Below are 24,459 nucleotides of genomic sequence, written 5' to 3'. Positions count from 1 at the left end.
TGCCCACAGAGTAGATGGAGGTAGACGCTGAAAGCAGGTGAATGTTTCGAGCTGAAAGTGAAGTGGAGAAGTGACTTCAGTAAGCCAAATAGGGGAGTTTATGAGGGTCTCCAAAGGTAAGGGGCCAGAGCCACTGTCTGAAGCTGGATTAGGGAAGCAAGACAGACATCTAGGTAGGGAGTTTGTAGGCAGGTCCTTGAGAAGAATGAGATCGTGTGTGCTGCTGGGTCTGAAGTTCAAGGGTTTGACAGGGGCCCAGGTTCAGTGGGAAAAGAGGGGAACAAATAAGCTGAGAGAATCAATAGGGTGAAGGCCTGGCTATCATGTTAAGTCTCAGGACACATTAGTAGAAGGAGGGCAGTTTGAAAGCAAAGAGACTAGTAGGTGATGGAGTTTTATATATAAAGATTTCAGACAGAGACTGGTTCCAAGTGCTATATAGTCTGGTACCTGGCCATGGGAATGATCTGATGATAGAGTAAAAGATGCCCGTGTTTGAAACTGAGGTACTCAAGTTTCTGGGAAGCTATAGTGTTGGTGGAATCCTCCTTATGGTCACTGAAGTCACCCCGGGTGATGGAATAAATTTGATTCAGGAACAGAACATGCCTGAGTCCTCGGTGAACATGGAGGAGTGTTCAGGAGTTGACAATCATCAATAAAAAGTAAGGGGACAGCAAAGCTAGATGGGACAAACTTCAAAGGAGAAATGAGTTTTGTGCAAGAATATGCATGCAATAGGCGTTAGGAAGGATATCTTCAATTGCTCTTGGAGAGCTGCACAGGAAGTGGTGTCCCTGAAGTAGGGACAGGAAGTAGAAAGTCCTATTTCAGTGAAAGTATGTAAGGAGAAAAGATTGTCTTTATTACATACGTGTAAAAACGTCATGCTCTCAGAAACTAAGGATCATCTTTTATTTTCTACTGAAACTTAAATTACAGGTTTCCAGGGAATCACAAAAGACAGTTGTACTGACTGGGTAGTATTTAATATGACCAGGTCTTAAATAAGAAGCCATGAACATAAACATTTAAAACCAAATATATAATAAATAATCATTAAATTATAAAGTACATAATTCATATTAAAGCTAAATTTTCAGATGCAAATGTAATAATACAACAGAGCAATAATATAGAATAATAATGCTATAATTTTATGTGTCCAAAGAAGACACTTTCAGCTAAAATAGTAAAAGTCATGATTAATTTTCCCTGAACCCCCATGACCTAGAGAAACCTTTCTTTTTTCTTCCTGCCTTCTTTCTTTCTCCCTTCTTTTTTCCTTCTTTCCCAGTTTTTTTTTTTTTTTTGAAACATATCCCTTGTTCCTACAGCAAGTGTTGCTAAAAACGCTGTTGAAATAATGTTGAACAAATGATCGGTTCAGTAGAAAGTTTTACTCAGAGTTGTGGTCAGATGTTCCTGTGAGAGTATCCAGAACTTTAGAGACTCAGAGACATATAAAGCTCAAAAAAGATAGAATATTCCTTAGAGACTAAGTCCAACACCCTCATTGTACAGATAAAGAGATGGGAACCAAAACAATTTAAGCAAGTGACCATAACTTCATATCCAGTGAGATTTCAGGTCTCCTGTACCACCATCCATAGGTGAACAGCAATTGTGACAGGTCAGCCCCAGATCCTTTTGGAGGGCTGGTCTTGGACACAGAGTAGTGAAGATGGAGCAGTTTGAGTCTCACTTCTTCATCTTGTATATTCTGATGCACTGCTTTCCTTGGAATGTTGCCAGGATCTTTACCTGACTCTTTAAACTCAGTTTAAAACTCGCCCCATTAAATTATTTTTGCTTTTAAGGTAGAATTTCTGGTCAAAAGGATTAAAGCAGAGATTTTTAACAGTAAACACACCAAAATAAATACATTGTTTTAAATATAAAATCACAGTGTCAAAGAAACCAACAACTATAAAGCCAGAAATTAGAAATAAGGACTCCATCTTTCCCAAGTCAAATTCATGCTAACACTTTCCACTGTTTCCCAACAACCTGGCCTGATGCTGAGGCAGGCTTTACATGCGTATTATGATCACAATGCATATGATTTCTTTGTAATAACATTTTAAAAATTTAAAACAGAACACCCTGTTTCTGATGATCACACATCTCATTGAGAGTTGATGAAATAAGGATTCCTAACATACATTTTAGAACCATAAATTATCTATACTTGTCCAAAAAATATTTTTAAGTAGATCATTTTCTTCTTAAGAGTGTAAAGCATTTTCCATACAATGTCCTCTTGCACACTCACAGCTACTTTAACAATAAGAGATTTTCAAATAGCTTATAACATTCTAGTGAAAATTTTTCTAGCGTTTTTAACTTTATATTTAAATAAACTGTTGGACTTGATATGAAATGGCAGTTAGAGCAGGTTGCTTGTTTTCACTACCCATGACTGATAGTAAAGATTGGAATGCTTATGCAAAAGTCTGTTTTCTACTAGGAGTCCTGGACTCCTGATTTGTCTTCTGATCTCAACTTTGTATAGGTGACTGAATTTGCCTTATGCAGAGCATACAAACACAAAATGTCTGTCTGTTTAAAAAGCAGAAAGAAAAGAAGAAGGAAACAAACATTTGGTATTATAAGCTCACTCCCATATAGTCTTTATAACAATTTAAGAAGTGAGCTACAAGATTTTTTAAAATTCTGTTTAGTTCCAGAAGACCATCTAACGTATGTCCGATTTTAATTGCCATTTCCAAAGGCTTAGAATGTTAACTTATAAAGGGACTTGAGTTGGGGAAGGTACTATTATACTCATTTAGAGGGAAAAAGTCCAGAAGAGTCTATCCCGTAAATACATTCATATGTATAGTATTAAAATATTTTTGACAGATTCCAATGAAGAAGTCAAAACTTTGGGAGCCATCGGGTAAAGCTATCCCCCAAGTACATAAATAAATCATATATTTATATGTTAGACATTCTGAGATTTAAAAAAAAAAAAAACCTCTTCAGATATCTATTTTAAACAGTCAGATATCGATTTTAAACACTTAAAAGTACAAAGGCTTCAACTTTTATTTTCACCCTATGCTTCTGTATTTTTCAGATTGAGTTAAGGTATTACACCTTTTAAGTTCTGATCATCAGAAACCTCATTATTTTTGCAATCAAGATCAAGGTTAATATAAGATCAACAAATTCCCAAACTGAATTTTTGGTTAAAATTTTTAAGCTTCTCCAAGAAGTGTCATAGGTGAGCAGTAAGATAAAGTAAAAACTTTAGAAGCCATAGAAATCTATAACATAAGAAATCAGACTCAAATTGAGTAGAAAATTTTTTCAAGTTGACTAAACAGAGCATGTAGATCAAACCGAAGTACTGCATAGTGATTTTGGAGAAATAATCCTGACCTTGAACACACATCTGAGTGTTCCCCCCATCACTTATACATTGTACTTGTCCACTTGGAATACCAAGAAGTGAGTTTAATGGCTGTGTTAAAGTATGCAATATAGTGTCTGGCTTCAAGTGAGATCTTCAGGAACCTTCATATCCCATGTGTTCTAGGACAGATGCTGATGAATCATCTGTGAAAATAGAATATCATGAGTAACCTCAACTTAAGACGCCATCTGGGTAAGGATGAAATAGAAAATCAAATGTAATTTGTTATATACCTTTTGGATGAGTGATTTCAGTCTTTCTAGGTATTCCTTGGGTGGTTTTTTCTCATAAGAATCACAAGAAGGACATGTCTAGAAATCAATGAAAGAATAATAATTTTCTCTAAAACGTTTTTCCTATATAAATAAAATGTTCATTCAAATTTTATGTTTTCCAATTAGAGATATAAATCATGTGCACTGAAAAAAATTTGAGAAATGCATGAAATAGTTCAGAAAATAACAATGAGAAAAATCACTTGACATCCTAATCTCAGAGATAATAACTGCAATATTTTGATATGTGTCCTGGTAATTTTTTTCTTCACATTTATGTTTACACTGGTTATTAATTTGCCTTTTTTACACTTAACATATCACAAGCATTTTCTACATATTAAATATTCTTCAAAAATATACCCCATAATGGTTGCTTTGTATTCATACATAGAATTGAAGTGTTACTATTTTTGGACACATAAATTACTCCTAACTTTTCACTATTGTATACAGTGCTGCAGTGAACATCTCTGAGTAATTTTTCATATACTTTATTTTATTTAATAAACTACTAAAAGTAGAATTAATAAGTTAAAAGGATAAAATATTTTAAGGCTTTTAAAGTACATTATTAAACTATTTTATCTCTATTCATATAGAATATTCTTACCATTATTGGGCATTGTTAAAATTTTTTAATTGGAAAAAATAGGATTTCTTTTCTTAACTTGCATTTATTTGTTCATGAGGAGATTAAACAATCCTTTATATGTGTATTGCCCACTTATATTTCTTTTTAAAAAACATCTTTTTTATGTTTTTTATCCTATTCCTATTGGAATACCAGACACCAGACCATTGCTTGCCATTGAGCATCTCTAATGCCAGTTTGATGTTGTGGTATGAGATATTTGAAAGATAAGAGATTTAAGTTCTAATTCTCATTCTGGCCCTTAGTATGTGTGGGGCTTGGGACAAGTCACTTAACGTCCTTGGTCTCCTTTCCCATCATTCAGATGAAGGTGCTTCACTGGGTAGCTCTAAGTTCAGTGCCAGTACTACCGTTTTGTTTCTTTGATATTTGTTTCAGAGACAGGCTCAGCGCTTGTCTTCCTGAGAAAAGTTTTGGAGAGATACTTTTCACATTCTAACCTTGCCAAGCAATCAAAGGAAATAAAAATCATTTTGATACTGTAATTAAGAGTTCATTTGCTCACACGTGCAATCCCCTAGAAGAGGGAAAGAAAAAAAATTCTAGTAATTTATCTTATGTGTTCATCCACTGGTTTTGATTAGTGCTTGAATTACTCATGAGATTATCAGCATTGCTCATGAGTTGGCATATGAGGAAATATACAAAAGGATCTCAGGACCCCAAAAAGTAGGGAATATTGAAATTCCCTAACCAAATAATGGGGTCTATCACTTTAAATGTAGCACTGACTCTGCAATTATATAGGATGGTAATATTCTTTAAAAGAGGAAGGCAGAGATTGAGATTTATCCTGGTGTCTTGAAGGCTATCTCTTTTCTTGTAGGAAAGCTAGGGTCTAGCTCTTATTAATAAAATTGCAAGTTATATGTGATCATATAATGAGAGGAGAATATATTTTAATTCTTAAGTCACAATTGGATCCTCTGCCTAATGACTTCCTCACCTCAGAAAGCTATATTAACTTATTTCAGCTACCAGAGACCATTAGCAAGTTCTAATTGGCTGTTAGTACTTTCAGGTCTGTGGACTAAAAAGAGGTGATTTCACTTCTCAAAACACTCTATATGATAAGGTGTAACATGTAACTGGAAGGAAGGCACTGGAGGCTCTGGCTGCGTGTGTATGCGTGTGTGTGTGTGTGTGTGTGTGTGAAATTGTGTAAAGTAATAGATATAGTTAATAAGTACAAATAAGATAGATGACAAACGACATCTTACTACTTCATGTTTCTGTCTTCTCCCTGCATTTGTGGCAGGTAGTTTCCTCTTCAGCTGTTTAGTTAATATGTTGATTATCTTTTCGTTGTCTCCATTATTTGCTGACTTTAGTTGAACCTTCTGAAAACATGAAAAAGCTGACCGCTCACAGTGTCTCTGAAAGAGAAATTATTTGTGTGCAGGTTAATGAAAGTAATTCAGAAAGTAAAAATTACCTTCCCAATCCTTTTTTCCTGCAGTGCCTTGGATCACATTCATTTCAGCAGACAAATGAGGAATGATTCTTGTCCTACTTAATCTTTGGGCTGAAGAGGAAACTCTTATCATGTGAAATTCCCCCATGTTAGGGGCGAGAGGATGCTTCCCTGTCTCACAGACAAGAAGATGGAGCCTCACTTTGCCACAGTTCTATCTTCCTAATGTCATTTTGAGGTTTGAGTATTGGGCAGAACTCTTGGTGTTTCTGGGAGGGTTAGTTTGGTTGTAGAACACACTTTAAAAATTGTGACACTGTAAGAGTTACATTATGGCTTGTGGCAGCTTTGGGTGAATTATGCTATGGTGTGTTAGTCATTCAGTCATGTCTGACTCTTTGTGACCCCATGGACTGTAGCCCACCAGGCTCCTCTGTCCGTGGAATTCTCCAGGCAAGAATACTGGAGTGGTTGCCATTTCCTTCTCTAGGGGATCTTCCCAACTCAGGAATCAAACCTGGGTCTCCTGCATTACAGACAAATTCTTTACCATCTGAGCCACCAGGGAAGCCCCTATGCTATGGTAGTCTGATTAAAAATTGTTTCATTTGTCTGTCTTCAATGTACATAGGAGTTTCTAATAGTGACATATATGTCTTGAACAACACCTTTCCTGTACAATGCCTGGCATAGTGAATGCTAGTAAATGCTCAACAAATATTTGCAGAGTGGACAAATTAATTAAGTGAGTTTAAAACCCCTCCTTTGGGGAAATGAAGTGGGTGCCTACCTCAGATGGTACATTCCACATCTAAGATAGAGTCCACCTGCCGTAGACCATGTGTGACTTTTCTAAAATCCCATTCACACTTTCAAGTCAGTCACGGTGGGATCTGCCTGAATCAAGTGGTTGAGAAATAGAATTTGAGATGTGCCCTCTCCACCCCCACACCCACAAGGGAGGGAAGACTGTCCCTTATAAAGTAAGAGTAATGTCTCAGAGCATGGGGAATTGGGCAGATCATGGATCAAAAAGTTGATTCTTGGTTTAGTCAAATAACCAGTGGCTAGTGAATAAATCAGAATCTTAGAAATTGAACTGAAAGTGAAGTGGAATTTACTGGAAGAACACAATGTATACTGACTTGGTGGAATCATTTTCACACTGATCTGAGAACTTGTATTCAGGTTAATTTTTTCTTTCAGCAAATGTCTGTATATGATGCTGGTCTCCCCCACCCCCGACAAAGTTGCTATATCTTCATTTCACCAATGTGCATGAAGCTACTGCCATGTATCCAGAAGCTACAACTTCTCTCAGTTCCTACAAGGCCCATCATATATACAACAATATTACCTGAATCTTCCCATGGACAATCAGCTGAAAATAGCATCTGGCCTGCTTTGCATTTTCCAGCCTATATGCTTACCCAATATGAATGTTGGTTAATATCATGCACCTTTAAGACACAACCCCGTCAGATTTGCTTTGCATACGTAGCCACAAGCCGAAAACCAGCTTATCTGGTTTCCTTATATCAGAGCTGCTTGCCTGTCATAAGGGTGAAATAATGTCCTTTACATATGTTTGCCAAAATGCTTATTTAATAGAAACTATTTATAAATGTTAATTATAGCACTTTTTTTTCCTTGAAAACCACATGTTCATGTTTGTTGAAGTTTTTTCTTTTCTCTTCTTTTTGACCACAACCGGCTTAACTTACTGGAAAAAAATAATATTCATATTTAAAGAGGTAAATTTTCCAGCTGAAACTGAAAACACTAACTGCTTCATCCGTGATGATCTGAGAAACCAGCATTTCTCACAGAGGCCCATTTTGCTGAGTTAACATTAACATGTGTATGTTGAAAGAAAATTAGGTTCCAAAGAAGTGTAGGGGCCTACGAAATGAACTCCTTCAAGACAGTATTGCCAAGAGTGGTCAAGACAAGTGAGCAAAGATTTTGCACCTGAGAAAGCCTTTCTGAATGCCTCTGAATGGCATCTGGACGCCGATGCTCCTACTGATGCAGCTGTGCTCTCTCTACCGCGCTTCCTTGCTCACCTGTGTCAGTACACAGTGGAATTTTGCGTTGTGCTTTCTGCAAGCAGCACAGCTGTCCCTGGCAATCTGTGGTCCAGGACAAACAGCTGCTGGATTCGGCTTCAGATGCACACCAAAGGCAGCCTCAAACAGGAAAAGAAGCAGAGAAGCTGCCCTGCTAACTGCTTTAAGGATGCATTGAGGCAGGGAGTAGAGAGGTTAATCTTGATTCAAGCTGCTGCAGGTGCCCTGTCAATCAGGATGACCCTGAGTTCATGTGCAGCACCACCATCTGGGAGCAGAGCCACTGCTTTCCTTTGCTGTGCCTTGCAGACTCAGAGGCAAGGCTTTGCTTCCCTCATCCTTTAACACCTGGAAGCATTAGTTTTGCAGAATAGAGGAAGCAGTAAGGAAATCAAAAGCGAGAGTAACCACTCTTTAGCCAGAGAACAGTCAAGTGCTGCTTTTGCAAGTAGGTGCACTTGGCTTTGCTGATTGCAATTGAGTATTTGAAAATACTTGCCTCCTTACAGTTTCCTTTTGACCTGTGTAGTTTTTTTCCAAAGAAAGCCCTGGCCATTCACACTAGGAAGTTTTGCCAATGGGGTAAAATTACCTTTGTCCAGCTTACAAGCTAGGTTTCTATCAGGGTTTTTCAGTAGTAGCACTGTTGACATTTAGGGATGGATAATTCTTTGTTGTTAGGGCTGTCCTGTGCATTCTAGAATGTTTAGTAGCATCCCTGGCCTCTACCTACTAGATGCCAATAGAAACCTCCACACACACAACTGTGGCAACCAGAAAGTTTTCCAGAAAATGCCAAATGTTCTCAGAGGGCAAAGTCACCACCAGATGAGCACCACTGGTTATATAATTAGAAAGAGAAAGAAAGATACCTGGTGAGGCCTTAGCAATCACCAGGCCTTAGATAATCACCGTCAACATTTATATGCAACATTTTAATGAATTTATTTTCATTGAACTTTTTAATCTTTTAAAATCTCATATAGACTCTGCTTTGATGCAAGTCCTAAAAAACTTGATATAATGCTACTATGACCTTGATCTATTTTCTTCTCTCCTGGGTTTGCCTGCCAGAATGGCTTAAAAATCTTAGTTATACCATTATTCACTTGTATCATAGTAGCATTGCTTGATCTGATTATTAGATAGATACAATGTCACTGAGACAAAATCCTGTCATTATGATATAAGATAAAAAACATCTGCTTTAACAAAGCATATAAAGAGAGTACCCACTGGATCAACTCAAGTTAGAAAATGGGATATCTTTATTTTGCAAGTCACAGACTGCAGCTAAGCAACTCCAGAAAGGACTCTAACCACAGCAGTTAGACAAAGGACATGAGATGCTGCAAAATACGTGTTTGGATAACTAGGACATTAAGAAACAGTCTTTTTGAAGAAGTCTTTCCAATAAGCTGAATGTGCTACTTTCATTTTAGATGCTCCTTATTAGAAAAGGACTTAGTAAATGAGAGTGGTTAGGTTCAGAGACAGAGAGTGAATTTTAGAGAAAAGCAATAGTTGTGACTCATTCACTTTCTAAACTTTTACACAGTCATTTACGATAATTGTTTTCTTTGCAATGTATCTTCATAAGTCTCCCCTTTGTAGTGTCCTAATTACTGGTAGTACTTTTATAGTTATTCTAATTTATGCAGTTAAAGCTCTGTGACAGTGAAACTGTTCCCCCCAAATGCGTTTATATCCTCAGGATACCAAACATTAAGACTAGATAGAAGTTACCAAGGGAAAGATCAGCACACAGTACTCTTGGACTGCATGCTACGCCTCTTCTTCCTGGGACCTCATGGATTTAAATGGCTTAAGAGAACGGGATGAGTTGTTGAAAATTGTCCTTTCAAAAGACCTCACCAAAGGCGGAAGACAAGACCCATTCAGGCCAAGGTATATGGCAATTACATTCTAAAGAATAGCCTTGATTTCCACACCAGTATTCCTCCATGCTGTTCTGTAATCTACTCTTTCTTTCTTTCCTTCCTTCTCTTTTTATTCCTTCTTTCTCTCTCTCCCTTTTACCCTTCCTTCCTTTCTCCCTTTCTTTCTTTCTCCCTTCCTTTCTAATTATCAAAAACTGAATCCTGCTTCTATGATTTGTGTCTATGTTTCATAGATTTACAAAGAAGGCTCAAGAACTTTTATGCACAGACTCTTAAAATGTAATTACTTGGTCATTGTTCAGAAAATGATCATAGTATATAGATTTATTTTCTAGTTTTGTTTTTCTGTCTCAACAGTACTACTTGGGAATACTCTTAGACATACTTGAAGATAAAAATATATCATATAAGGTATGTAGTGTTTTATAGGTTGGCTTGTTAGTAAATCAAAGAATATTTGGGCAAATCAGAAATAACTATATAGTAAATGTATTTATTAAATAACTAATTATTAAACCACAAAATTCATTGATATTAAGTCTATTGCTAAATAATCATGTTAATGGCTTCCTTAATTGGATTTAAAAACTTTTATCAAATGCATTTTCACAAACAAATTCAACTGGTCTTACCTTTACATCTTCTGGAGCTGGCAGAAATTCAGGATCCTAGAGCAAAAGAAAATTAGTTCTGAGTTATTTTTATAAGTCAAAAAGCTCCTTTCATAGTAACTGAAGAATATTATTTGAATTTGGTTGTGCCCACTATGGCCTTACCAAGTCATTCACATAGTTTTTCAGCTGATCAACAATGTCTATAAGTTGACGCAGTCTAATAAAGAGGCGATCTTGCCCTTGGGAGCTTGACTTATGGGCCACTGTCCCAGAGAAGATGACCATCAGGCAAATGACTATTCTCTCCATGTTGCCAGGAGTGGATCTCATAAGTGCCAGTAGAGCAAGACCTTGGTCTCAGTTTTCAGTTTGTGAACAGGTTGTCAGAAAAGCTACCTATTTATTCATCCTTCAGGGAGAGGTAAAGCCCTCCCATTGCAGCCTGGAAATCTTTGTAAAATGGATGAATGTGAGTAACTCTTTTTTCTTTTCCACTGGCTAGGTATACGTGTGCATGCGCTAATGCGTGGGGGCAGGGATTGATGGAGTTAACAAAATGTGCCCAATCTGCATCTTAGACAGGAAAAAGAGAGACACGGGTGAATTCCAATTTTCAGCATGAATCAAGAAGCATGCACAGTAAATAGTCAGTACTACAAGATTTCAAAGAAGTAAACAAAACACTTTGATCTCTCTCTCTGCCTCCCCTAGCATCTTACCTGTTTTCTCTGACAGTCATAAGGGCACTTCAATAATGAGTAAAGTGGCAACATGTGCTTTCTTGCAGGACTTTTTCTTATGGTAATAACTAGGCTTTTTGACTGAGATCATCCAATAATCCATCATAAAGGTAGGAGGACAGCTACCTTTTAGGAAATTTTAAACATCAAGTGTATTTTCCAAATTAGCAAGAATATTTTAGTTTCTTAATCAGGTTAAATGGTTTAAAGTAGAAGTTGCTTCCAGCTCTGCTCCCAAGCATCTTTAAGTAACATTAATTTCAGCCTCTAACACTCTACTTAACCATCTGATTTATACATATTATTCCATCCCCAATCAAGACCTCATTCTACCTTCATTAAAAAATAATGCAACAATTAAGTGAATGAAAAAGCTAATACTCATTCCTCTCCAACCAAAATTTTATTTCAAACAGCAAAATCCAAAAATATCTGCGACTCTTTTTTTCTTTGAGTAGTGTTACTTATTTCTGTTAGATATCATTTTCTCTGGGTATGAACAGTACATTTCTAACTATGATCGGGTAGAGATTAATGAAAGGCTCAAAGTCCACAAGTGGTTCTGTCATCCTCCTCTCTGCAGCTTCTCCTGTCCCTGCTACTTTTTACTCATTTGAGAAAGCTGAATATGATATTATAGAATCATGGAAGTAGTATTGTAGCACAGTCAATTGGGTCTTACAATAAAACTCTTGGCTATGGATTTTTTTATCCATTTATTTCTTCATCTATTTCATCACATGCTTACAGCTATACTTTTTTCTAAAATGTTATGTGGCTAAGATAAATTGGAATTTGGACTTGCTTTGAAGGTTGTTTTTAATCTTTATACTATAGAATATCTATTCAAGAATATTCAGGTTTGGTCCTACAGAGTAATAAAAATCTTACCGTGTGATCAAAAAGTCCTTCCTATAATCATTAAATTCTACAGGGTAGGGTTGATGTATTAACCCACGAACAGCATTTGGACTTGGGGTTGCCACTTTGCATCTCAACATTGCCTGCATCAGCTTTGTTCACGCTTTCTTTATCTGTTAAAGAGACATGAGTCTCCTTGAAGATACTAACCACAGTGGTTAAGAGCCCAATTTCTAAAGCAAAATGCTTGAATTCAGATCCAGGCCCTAACAATGAGTTACATATTAATTGTTGTACATATGACCCTGGATATATTATTGCAAAAGGAAGATAAGTATAGAATCTAATTATAGGGTTGTAATGAGGCTTAACTAGACATTTCAGGGGGAAAAGGGCCAAGTACATCACACAATAAAATCTCAGAAGATATGTGTGCTGATTATGGATGAGGGTAGAGAGGAAAATTTATAAAAGCCTAGAGAAGCTAAGCTGATCCATGGAAGGAAGAGCACAGGTAGATCAGCAAAAACGCATGGGTGTGGCTGTATTTGCCATAAAAAAGTTTTGAAGTTTTTAGTGCTGCTTAGAATCACTTGTCCCAACTCTGGAGTGCCTCGCCATCACGCTAGACCTCCTGGCCCTCCACAGTCCATCAGCCAGCATACCAGAATCTGCATGGTCCCACTCCAACATCAAGACCTAAGACCTTTCTGAGAGTCAGATCCCCCACTTTAAGTAGCATTTCAGTTGTTGAGCATTTTGAATATCACTGCTGGTATGGTAGGCTGAATAAGGGTACCCTAAGATGTCCACATCCTAATCCCTGGAACCTGTGCATATGTTACCATCAAGGTAATCAAAGGGACTTTACATGTGTGATTAAATTAAGGATCTTGGGAGGAAGATTCTCCTGGATTATCCATGTGACCTAACGTAATCACAAGGGTCCTTATAAGAGGAAGTGGTGGGTTTGGAGGGGGTGGGTCAGAGTCAAGGAAAATGTGATGACAGAAGCAGAGGTCAGAGTGATATGGGGCTTGAAGCCAAAGACCTCCTGAAGCTGGGAAAGACAAACAGCAGGTTGTTCCCTAGAACCTCCAGAAGGAATGCGGCCAACACCATGATTTCAGCCCCTTTAAGCTCATTTTGGACTTCAGAACTGTAAAATAATGAATTTGGGTTGCTTTAAGCCACTGAGTTTGTGGTACTTTGTTACAGTAGTAATAGGAAAGTAACACACCTACGTGTGGAATTTTTACTTTTGGAAAAGGGGTGAGAAAGGAAGGAAAAGGTGATTAAGAGAGAACTAGTAAAGGCTGGAATTTGGTTTGCTGGGCTGTTGGGGTGCAGGTAGAAGGGATCAGGAATCATAAAGAAGAGAGGCAAGTAAGATTAGTGTTGCTACCATTGGGTATGGGATATAAGGGAGAAGAATGTCCGATGAGGACTTTCCAGGAAGTCTGGGTGTCTTTTAACAACTTCTTCCTGGTGCTGAGAGGGCTCACTCAAGAGCAACAGTGTGTTTCAAAGCTATGGAGCCCAATTTGCATTGTGCTAGAATTTATCACTGTGTTGAGACAGACCTTACAGTGAAGTAGAGAGACTTAGATTTACTTGAGTTACGTATTCTCTGCTTAGAAATACTAACTTATTGCTACCTTTTTACAGCGTCATTTCATTGCGGTCTTAATGACCTTTTACTCTTTAGATTGTAATCTTTTTTTTATTTAGATTCAGTCAGTCCTGCCGTAATATTTGTATTGAAAATGTGAATTTATCTCACTGTGACAAATATACCAGGGCACAATTTGAGTATAACCAGAATTTTGTGTTTCCTCATATGTGATTTTTGTCTGCAAGAAATGCTAGGCAAATGCAGAATCCGGCTGAACTGGGCCATTTAGGAATATACAAAATGCATACACACCTCAAACACTCACCAGCTAACTGTCCATATCTGGTGTTTAAACAGCTTTCCATCCTGGGAAGCCTCTGCTGCCATTTCTCAATAGTTTGTAGCTTTGACTCTTCCTGCGCTCACCTCCATGAACAAACTTCAGGTCTTTTCCTAGGCAAAATGCCATATTTATTATAGTATTTATGTGTTTCTTAACCATTTAACATGTGTAAGACTGATGTCTTTCTTCATTAGGTTCCTGTCATCTTTTATCACTGACGGAATTTCAGTGTTATGCCCTTAATCCTATTTCCCCCATAAGTTCTGTGGTGTTTATTGTGTGATTTTATATAGTGCACTTGGTTTTTAGAAAAGTGTATGTCACATTATAGCAGAACTGACTGTATTTTATCTGAAAATGTCACACTAAGTCTCAACAGCATCTAGTTACGTCCAGATGAAGAGCAAGGCTAGGATCAAGGATTTATTCCTAAGGAGGGAGAGAAAATGGGGATGATGGAAGAAAGGAGAAAGAATGAAAAACAAATTCTTTCTTTCTCATTTTTACACATATCCTATCTGAGCTCAGCCTCCCTAGTGGCTCAGATAGTAAAGAATCTGCTTGCAATACAGGAGACCTGGATTCAACCCCTGGGTCAGGAAGATCCCCTAGAGAAGGAAATGGCAACCCACTCCAGTATTCTTGCCTGGAGAATTCCACGGACAGGGGAGCCTGGCAGGCTACAGTCCATGGGGTCGCAAGGAGTGGACACAACCGAGTGACTCACACGTTTTATCTGAGCTCAGATTTTTAAAACCCTGGTGGGGCAGCTCCTCCCTGGCCCTTTCCCATTAGTGCAGGGGAGCACAGCTTGGCCTCCGTGAGCCTTCTGAAATTGTGTGCAAATTTTTGTGTTTATGTTTGTAGGAAGAAGAAAACCTTAAATTTCATCTGCTTCTCCAAGGAAATGTCAGGCAGCTGCTTCTTTTATTTTCTAGGCTCAGAGGCTTCTGTGAAGGGCAGTGCGGACCCATGCTTCTTCAGCACCCGCACAGCACTATGCAGAAAAGTGGCAGCTGCTGGTGTGGCAGGATTAGTGAAGGGGCAACAACCTGGCTGAAGCCACACTTGTGTGACAAGCCCACTACTTTCACTTCCTTCCATGGTTATTTAGCACCTTGGAGTGAGGTGGTGGATTCTGCTACATGTACTCTTCCCAGGAATATAACCCAGGTCATCACCATGAAAGCATGAAACTTTAGTCACCCACCCAAGAGGATTCACAGACACATTTCAAGAATTTTCTTGAATGGACTATGCTCATAGACCACCTGCTCAGGATAGGAAGGAGGCCAGGGCACTGAAGGAAAGCTTCCAGCCAAGGAGAGCAGGCTGGGGGTGAGAGGAATAAAGGGAAGGAGGGGTTGAAGTATGAAGTGAGTGAAGTTAGGTCACAGTTTTGCCTGGGAGAGATGTGCTAGGCCTGAGATGGCACTGGTTACTCCTTGTGCCCAGCTCTCTTGCCCTGTCTGCACAGCTCTTCCTTGTGACCACTGGGTGTCAAGTATTCCCTTTCTGCTTTCACTTGCCTTGGCCTTTCATGGGTAGACTTAGATATCCTGCCAGACAAACTCTGCCAAGGGCAGTCTCTGGTATTTAGAGTTACAGACATTATTGTAACAGGTGCCACTCTATAGGCCAAAGGTAGATGGCTTATCCTTAGGCGACCGTGACACCCATCAGTGAGGCTACAGATCACATGTCCATCATTCCATGACCATCAGGCACAAAGTATGGAGAAAAAGAATCAGAAGATCCATACCATTCAACCAAGTTCCATCCTGATGCCACACGAGATATGACAGTTCCACCAGCCTCCCTAGCCTCCTGTCCAACAGCTCTGATCAAACGAATGCTACTGTCTTTGGACTCAAGACCTGCACCTGTTTCCTTCCCGAGGGTGAGAAGTGGCTACAAACATTTGTCTTGACCCTGCATCTCCCAACACACAGTCATGAAAATAAAGAAATACAACATTGGCCTTTGCTGTCAGTGTGTCCTCTTCCTAAGGTGTCTGGTGAGTTTCTCATTCATAGGAACCTTCTCCCCACATCCTCCAAGGGGCAGTGTCGGGATATCAGAGAAAGGAGTCTGAAGGCTGAATGTCTCACTCATTCTGAACAGCCATTTCTGTTTCTAGGGCTGAGGAACACTTGGGGAAAATTATTACTTTTAATCTTTGTATTTACAAAAGTAATACATGTGTATCATAAAACAAAGAATTCAAATACACATAATTGTGTAAAGCAAAAAGCAAAATTTAAAATTGCTTCCTTTTTCTAAATAAATACAATAAGATAAAATTGCTCCCTTTTTTTCCCTAATTTTCACTTTCTAGGTGAACTGTTGAGAATTTATGAAGTACCGTATATTCTTTACCTATGTACTTAGAACATATAGAGGCATAGATGTAAACGTACATATTGAAGGAATTAGAATTTTAGATGGAGATAGAGAACATTGGAGAAGGAAATGGCAACCCACTCCAGTGTTCTTGCCTGGAGAATCCCAGGGACGGGGGAGCCTGGTGGGCTGCTGTCTGTGGGGTCGCACAGAGTCGGACACGACTGAAGCGACTTAGCAGCAGCAGCAGCAGAGAAGAATAGAAAAAGAAACAAAGATATAGACAGGAAAAACACGCTCTTTTTTTACATAAAAATTTAATCTTATCATACATATTCTGGGCACCCCTGGTGGCTCAGACGGCCAAGAATCTGCCTGCAATGTGGGAGACCTGGGTTTGATCCCTCAGGAAGATCCCCTGGAGGAGAGCTTGGCAGTCCATGCCAGTACTCTTGCCTGGAGAACCCCATGGACAGAGGAGCCTGGTGGGCTACAGTCCTTGGAGTTGCAGAGAGTCGGACACGACTGAGTGACTAAGCACAGCATACATATTCTACAACTTTTCTTTTTAACTCAACAATATGTCAGGGACAGTGATCCATGCAGTAGTCTCACACAGGGCTATATTTTTACATAGAAGGTTAATATTCCATTGTATGGCTATATTATAATTTATTTATTCATAACCCTGGTGATAGGCATTTAGATTATTTCCAATTTTTATTTCCTACAAACAGCGCTGCAATGAATATCCTTAAACCTCTATGTCTATAGCATATGTGAACTATATTTCTTTTAGATACATATCCCACATTTCACTTTCTGAGTGGAAATATTATATCCTTTTAAAAATTTGACAGGAACTATCAAGTTGCCTTCCAACATGTCAAAGCAGTTTGCACTCCCACTGACAATACAGTTTCCTTTCCCCCTCCATTCTCACACTTTGTATTGTGAATATTTTAAATGTTTGCCATTATGCTAAGGCAAAAAAAAAAAATTAGTATCCTACCGTTGGTTTGCCTTTCTTTGATCAATAAGTTAAGTTTGGCATATTTCGTATCTTTGATATCAGTGTTTTTTGTTTTCTTCTGTGAAAAGCCTTGTTCATATTCTTTGTCCATATATTGGGTTGTTTCTCACCTATAAGGGCTCTTTCTCTCTTAAAGATAAGTTAAACATGTTTAAATTATTTTCTCCATGGTGTCTTTGCCATACAGAGATTTTGTTTTTATGTTACTGGATCTTAGAATCTTACGTTTTATGACATAAGCTCCTATTTGATATCAAAAATACCTCACCTTCTATAATAATAAGTGATTGAAATTGGTTTAGTCTTAGCTTGAAGAATTCTAATGCCAAAGAGTCACTGATTTCAGGAGTACTTCTATTTTTTTTTCCAATATGTTTTTATTGATATCCAAAATCCTTACTAGGAGATTACTGGCTGCCTTTTTTTTTAATTGATATAAATTTATTTATTTTAATTGGAGGCTAATTACTTTACAATATTGTATTGGTTTTGCTATACATTGACATGAATCTACCACAGGTGTACACGTGTTCCACTTCCTGAACCCCTCTCCCACCTCCCTCCCCATACCATCCCTCTGGGTCATCCCAGTGCACTGGCCCCGAGCATTCTGTATCATGCATGGAACCTGGACTGGTTATTTGTTTCACATATGATAATATACATGATTCAATGCCATTCTCCCAAATCATCCCACCCTCGCCCTCTCCCACAGAGTCCAAAAGACTGTTTTATGCATCTGTGTTTCTTTTGCTGTCTCCCATACAGGGTTATCATTACCATCTTTCTAAATTCCATATACATTCATTAGTATACTGTATTGGTGTTTTTCTTTCTGGCTTACTTCCCTCCAAGGAAACTAGAATTGAAAGAGACACGTGTACCCCAATGTTCATCACAGCACTGTTTATAATAGCCAGGACATGGAAGCAACCTAGATGTCCATCAGCAGATGAATGGGTAAGAAAGCATGATACATATACACAATGGAGTATTACTCAGCCATTAAAAAGAATACATTTGAATCAGAAGTACTTTTAAATGAATCCACATTTAATTCATCATAAAGCTAGCTATATACTTTTTTGAGAGTATGAATAATATATATATGGTCAAAAATTACTTAGTCAGTTTATAAACAGTGGCCCACACATCAATAGATTCATGGGCTACCTGAATACCATTGTTTTAGAACAAAGTTGGGTATGCTATATAATTATTATTTACATATAGGTCTAACCATATACCACTCTCAGGGGAACAGGCACTGGAGAATCCTAACATGGCATCTGCGCATCAGTTGTCGGTTGTGTTTGCTACAATTTTAGTGCTGAGTGCTTTATATTACTTGCACTCTTTAAATATGGACTCTCCACATCCAGTGTACACGGTAGCTTTATAAACAACATTGCCTGATTAACAAAGTGGACAACAGGAAAACACAAACTCTGTGAGATCTGCTCAATTAATGCCAAGGTTGCCCTAAAATCAGCTTTTAAACTGAAGAATAGTTACACCTGAGAGCTACTTCTGTTGATAATAAAGTGAGTGGGGTATCTCTGGAGAAAATCTTAGACCAGTCAAAAAGATAATAATTATTAGAGCAGACACATATAGTTAAGTGCTTTGCAGACATTGTCTCATTTAAAGCAACAATATGAAATGAGGTATTATGATTATCCCTTTTCACAGATAAAGAAGCCAAGGCACAACAAAGTTGAATAACAATGAAGTGCCTGGAGGACAACTGTCTGCAGAGCTTAACCACTTCTCTCCACAAAAGGAAACTGCCTCCATTGCCAACGCCTTTGGGTTATAACAGAATAGCCTCTGCAGTTCAAGAGACCCCATAATGGGATTAAACCATATTGGTGATGCTTCTGACATGTGGATTTGGAGTGAAGTAAGGAGTCCTTTTGCAGAATTATTCTTGGTGGTATCCAAAATGTAAATATATATATATATATATATATATATATATAGTCAGAGCTAATTAAATAATTAACTCAGCTTCCTGTCTGAGTTGGACTATCCGATTGCCTGTCTTTCATTTATTTTACCCGCCGTGGTACAGTGTAAACTGGTTTTCTGGTATTTTATATCCATACAAGAAGAGAGAAATAAGTGAGTAAACTGCTGTAATCATTTGAATCATGAATAACATAGATGAAATCAACTAAGGAAATCAATTATCTTAACAACTTAATAGCCAAAATATGATTAAGTTATTTACATGTATTTATTTTTTTATTATCTCAGTAATTTATTCCACAGTTTCTAACAACTCTGCAGATTCAAGTAAAAAACAATAATCTAAAAATAAAAGATACAGAACTAAAATTAAACATTTCCCCCTCATACTCTCACAAATGGTGAAAAGTAAATTCCACAGTGAAGTGTAAATAGAATCTAATTTTACAGCTGGTTTTTTTGATGACTAGGAAATTTTTATGGTATAGATTCAGACTTTATTAATTTTTTAATTGGAGGAAAGTTGCTTTGCAATGTCATATTGGTTTCTGCCATACAGCAATGTGAATCAGCTGTAATTATACACATATCCCCTCCCTGTTGAGCCTCCCTCCCCTGCCCCACTCTAGGTCATCACAAAGCACCAGGCTGGGCTCCCTGTGTTATATAGCAGCTTCCCACTAGCTATCTATTTTACACGTGGTAGAGTGTATAGGAGAAGGCAATGGCACCCCTCTCCAGTACTCTTGCCTGGAAAAATCCCATGGACGGAGGAGCCTGGTAGGCTGCAGTCCATGGGGTCACTAAGAGTCAGACATGACTGAGAGACTTGACTTTCACTTTTCACTTTCATGCATTGGAGAAGGAAATGGCAACCCACTCCAGTGTTCTTGCCTGGAGAATCCCAGGGACTGGGGAGCCTGGTGGGCTGCCGTCCATGGGGTTGCACAGAGTCGGACACGACTGAAGCGACTTAGCAGCAGCAGCAGCAACAGTGTATATATATTGATGTTACTTTCTTCATTTGTCCCACTCTCTCCTTCCCCCACTATATCCATAAGTCCATTCTCTACATCTGTGTCTCCATTCCTTCCCCACAAATACGTTCATCAATACCATTTTTCTAGATTCCATATATATGTGTTAATATATGATATTTGTTTTTCTCTTCCTGACTTAGTTCACTCTGTATAACAGGCTCTGGATTCATCCATCTCTCTAGAACTGACTCAAATTCATTCATTTTTATGGCTGAGTATAATAATATTCCATTGTATATATGTACCACATCTTCTTTATCCATTCATCTGTAGATGGATATCTTGGTTGCTTCCATGTCCTGATTATTGTAAATAGTGCTGCAGTGAATATTAGGGTACATATGTTTTTTAAAATTGTTGCTTTCCACAACTGACAAAGAATCTCAAAAATATACAAGCAGCTCGGCAGTTCAATTCCAGAAAAATAAACAACCCAATCAAAAAATGCGCCAAAGAACTAAACAGACATTTCTCCAAAGAAGACATATAGATGGCCAACAAACACATGAAAAGATGCTCAACATCACTTATTATCAGAGAAATGCAAATCAAAACCACAATACCATTTCACACCAGTCAGAATGGCTGCTATCAAAAAGTCTACAAACAATAAATGCTGGAGAGGGTGCAGAGAAAAAGGAACCCTCTTACCCTGTTGGTGGGAATGCAAACTAGTACAGCCACTATGGAGAACAGTGTGAAGATCCCTTAAAAAACTGGAAATAGAACTGCCTTATGACCCAGCAATCCCACTGCTGGGCATACACACCAAGGAAACCAGCACTGAAAGAGGCACGTGTACCCCAGTGCTCATCGCAGCACTGTTTACAATAGCCAGGACATGGAAGCAACCTAGATGTCCATCAGTAGACGAATTGATAAGAAAGTTGTGGTACACACACATATACACAATGGAATATTACTCAGCTATTAAAAAGAATGCATTTGAATCAGTTCTAATGAGGTGGATGAAACTGGAACCTATTATACAGAATGAAGTAAGTCAGAAAGAAAAACAATACAGTATACTAATGCATATATATGGAATTTAGAAAGATGGTAACGACCCAAATGCGAGACAGCAAAAGAGACACAGATGTAAAGAACAGACTTTAGACTCTGTGGGAGAAGGCGAGGGTGGGATGATTTGAGAGAATAGCATTGAAACATGTATATTATCATATGTGAAATAGATCACCAGTCCAGGTTCGATGCCTGAGACAGGGTGCTCAGGGCTGGTGCACTGGGATGACCCTGAGGCATGGGATGGAGAGGGAGGTGGGAGGTGGGTGAAGGGTGGGGAACACAGGTACATCCATGGCTGATTCATGTCAATGTATGGCAAAACCCACTACAATATTGTAAAGTAATTAGCCTCCAATTAAAACAAATAAATTGATTTTTAAAATAAAAGTATTCGGTGAATGAAAAAAATAAAATTGTTGCTTTCTCAGGGTATATGCCCAATAGTGGGATTGCTGGGTCACATGGTAGATCTGCTCCTAGATTTTTTAAGGAATCTCCATATTGTTCTCCTTAATGGCTGTAACAGTTTACATTCCCACCAATAATGTAAGAGAGTGTTTCCTTTTCCCCACATCCTCTCCAGCATTTATTGTTTCTAGGTTTTTAATGGTGGCCATTCTGACTGGGGGAGAAGGAATTGGCAACCCATTCCGGTATTCTTGCCTGGAGAATCCCAGGGACAGAGGAGCCTGGTGGGCTGCTGTCCATGGGGTTGCACAGAGTCAGACACTACTGAAGTAACTTAGCAGGCATGCATGCATTGGAGAAGGAAATAGCAACCCACTCCAGTATTCTTGCCTGGAGAATCCCAGGGACAGAGGAGCCTGGTGGGCTGCCATCTATGGGGTCACACAGAGTCGGACACGACTGAAGCGAGTTAGCAGCAGCAGCATTCTGACTGAGGTGAGGTGATACCTCATTGTAGTTTTGATTTGCATATCTCTAATAATTAGTGATGTTGAGCATCTTTTCATGTGTTTTTTGGCCATCTGTGTGTCTTCTTTAGAGAAATGTATTTAGGACTTTTGTCCATTTTTTGGATTGAACTTATTTACATGTATTTCATCAATTATTGTTCATTTACCATGTTTTCAAGCCTTCTCATGGTAATGAGAAATCAGAACACTCATCTTCCACCCCAGTTAGCTCCCAGAGCTTCAAAATAGACACTGAGGGGGCAGTTAGTATAGAGGAAGACGAAAGAAACGTGCTTACAAAGAAAGCCAAATAAAATTAAATCTTCATGAAAGTAAGAGATGGATGGCTCAGTGTTGTTGGATATCCATAGTTAAGTCATCACAAGTCATGTCAGTGTATTTATCAGAAGTTGTTACTTCTGCTATCTGTATGTATATCAATTGGAAGCTTTAATGGTATGACAGGGATGAGGGATTCCCACTCTTGCCTTGGTTTTCATAGGGTGAGGAGGTAGGGGGGTTCAAGATGGAGGGGACACATGTATGCCTATGGCCAATTCATACTGATGTATGGCAAAAACCATCACAATATTTTAAAGTAATTATCCTCCAATTAAAATAAATAAACAATAAATTTTTTAAAGAACTACTCCTGCTCTGATCCCTGCTACTGTGTTCAGAGAATAATTTTTAATGGTCAGGTCAACATTTAAAAAAAATTTTATTGTATTGTTGATTTACAATATTGTGTTAGTTTCTGCTGTACAACAAAATGAATCAGTTATGCATATACATATATGCATTCTTTCTTTAGATTGTTTCCCCATATAGGTCATTCCAGAATATTGAATAGGGTTCCCTGTGCTCTACAGTAGGTCCTAATTAGTTATCTACTTTATATGTGGTGGTTTAGTTGCTAAGTTGTGTCCAACTCTTACAACCCCATGGACTGTAGCTTGCAAGGCTCCTCTGTCCATGGGATGTTTCCAGTCAAGAATACTGGAGTGGGTTGCCATTTCCTTCAGGGGATCTTCTGGACCCAGGAATCAAACCCAAGTCTCCTGCATTGCAGGCAGATTCCTGCATTGTAGGCAGATTCTTTACCAACTAAGTTACGAGCTGATTCATATTTTATATATAGTAGTGGATATGTGCAGAGAAGGCGATGGCAACCCACTCCAGTGCTCTTGCTTGGAAAATCCCATGGACGGAGGAGCCTGGTAGGCTGCAGTCCATGGGGTCGATAGAGTCGAACATGACTGAGTGACTTCACTTTCACTTTTCACTTTCATGCATTGGAGAAGGAAATGGCAACCCACTCCAGTGTTCTTGCCTGGAGAATCCCAGGGATGGGGGAGCCTGGTGGGCTGCCATCTATGGGGTCGCACAGAGTCGGACACGACTGAAGTGACTTAGCAGCAGCAGCAGCAGCAGCAGTGGATATGTGTCAATCCCAATCTCCCAATCTATCCCTTCCTCCTTACTCCCCCAAACCATAATTTTGTTTTTTACATCTGTGACTCTATTTTATAAATAAGTCCATTTGTACCATTTTTTTAGATTCCACATATAAGCGATATCATACGATATTTGTCTTTCTCTGACTTATTTCACTCAGTAAAACAATCTCTAACATCCATTTCACTGCAAATGACATTACTTCATTCTTTTAATAGCTGAGTAAGCAGCCCAATGTGCGTATGTACCACATCTTCTTTACCCCTTCTTCTGTCAGTGGACGTTTAGGCTGCTTCCGTGTCCTGGCTAATGTGAATAGCGCTGCAATGAACACTGGGTGCACGTATCTTTTTGAATTATGGTTTTCCCCAGATATATGCTCAGGAGTGGGTTTGCAGGATCTTATGGTAGTTCTAATTTTAATTTTTAAGGAACTTCCATACTGTTCTCCGTAATAGTTGTACCAATTTGCATTCTCACCACAGTATAGGAAAGTTACCTTTTCTCCACACCCTCTCCAGCATTCATTGTTTGTAGATTCTTTGATGATGACCTTTCTGACTGGTGTAAGGTCATACCTTCTTGTAGTTTTGATCCGCATTTCTCTAACACTTAGTGAAGCAGGTCAGCATTTAGAATAGAGACCTTAGAAATGTAAGGATTAAGGTGTTTGAAGGTCAGCAGTAATCATGGAGAAAAATGACCCCAACCGCCCACAACCCAAATGAACCACAGTACCTCCAGAGTTCTGAGCACCCACTTC

General features: G+C 38.6%; 1 protein-coding gene and 1 long non-coding RNA gene across 3 annotated transcripts in view; one reads left to right on the top strand and one right to left on the bottom strand.

Moving 5' to 3' along the window:
• The window catches only part of LOC139176708 (uncharacterized), a 195,732-nt gene extending 177,602 nt beyond the window's left edge, over window positions 1–18,130 (top strand). For both annotated transcript variants that reach the window (XR_011561120.1, XR_011561119.1), the window contains 5 exons: window positions 3,545–3,613; window positions 5,811–6,003; window positions 9,549–9,742; window positions 10,093–10,146; window positions 14,776–18,130. This is a non-coding gene — a long non-coding RNA (uncharacterized lncRNA). The remainder of the gene's footprint in view (window positions 1–3,544; window positions 3,614–5,810; window positions 6,004–9,548; window positions 9,743–10,092; window positions 10,147–14,775) is intronic.
• On the bottom strand, window positions 676–10,845 carry IL21 (interleukin 21). The gene is made up of 5 exons (XM_019977155.2): window positions 10,512–10,845; window positions 10,368–10,403; window positions 5,572–5,727; window positions 3,655–3,732; window positions 676–3,564 (listed from the first exon to the last, which is right to left on the bottom strand). Exons 1-5 carry the CDS (start codon window positions 10,677–10,679, stop codon window positions 3,541–3,543), a joined length of 462 nt encoding a protein of 153 aa, XP_019832714.1. The 5' UTR covers window positions 10,680–10,845; the 3' UTR covers window positions 676–3,540.
• Window positions 18,131–24,459: the final 6,329 nt, after the last annotated feature.

Source organism: Bos indicus, chromosome 17 (genome assembly GCF_029378745.1).
Source record: "Bos indicus isolate NIAB-ARS_2022 breed Sahiwal x Tharparkar chromosome 17, NIAB-ARS_B.indTharparkar_mat_pri_1.0, whole genome shotgun sequence".
NCBI lineage: Eukaryota > Metazoa > Chordata > Mammalia > Artiodactyla > Bovidae > Bos > Bos indicus.
Note: the sequence above shows the minus strand (reverse complement) of the source record. Positions and strands in the feature narration are given on the sequence as shown.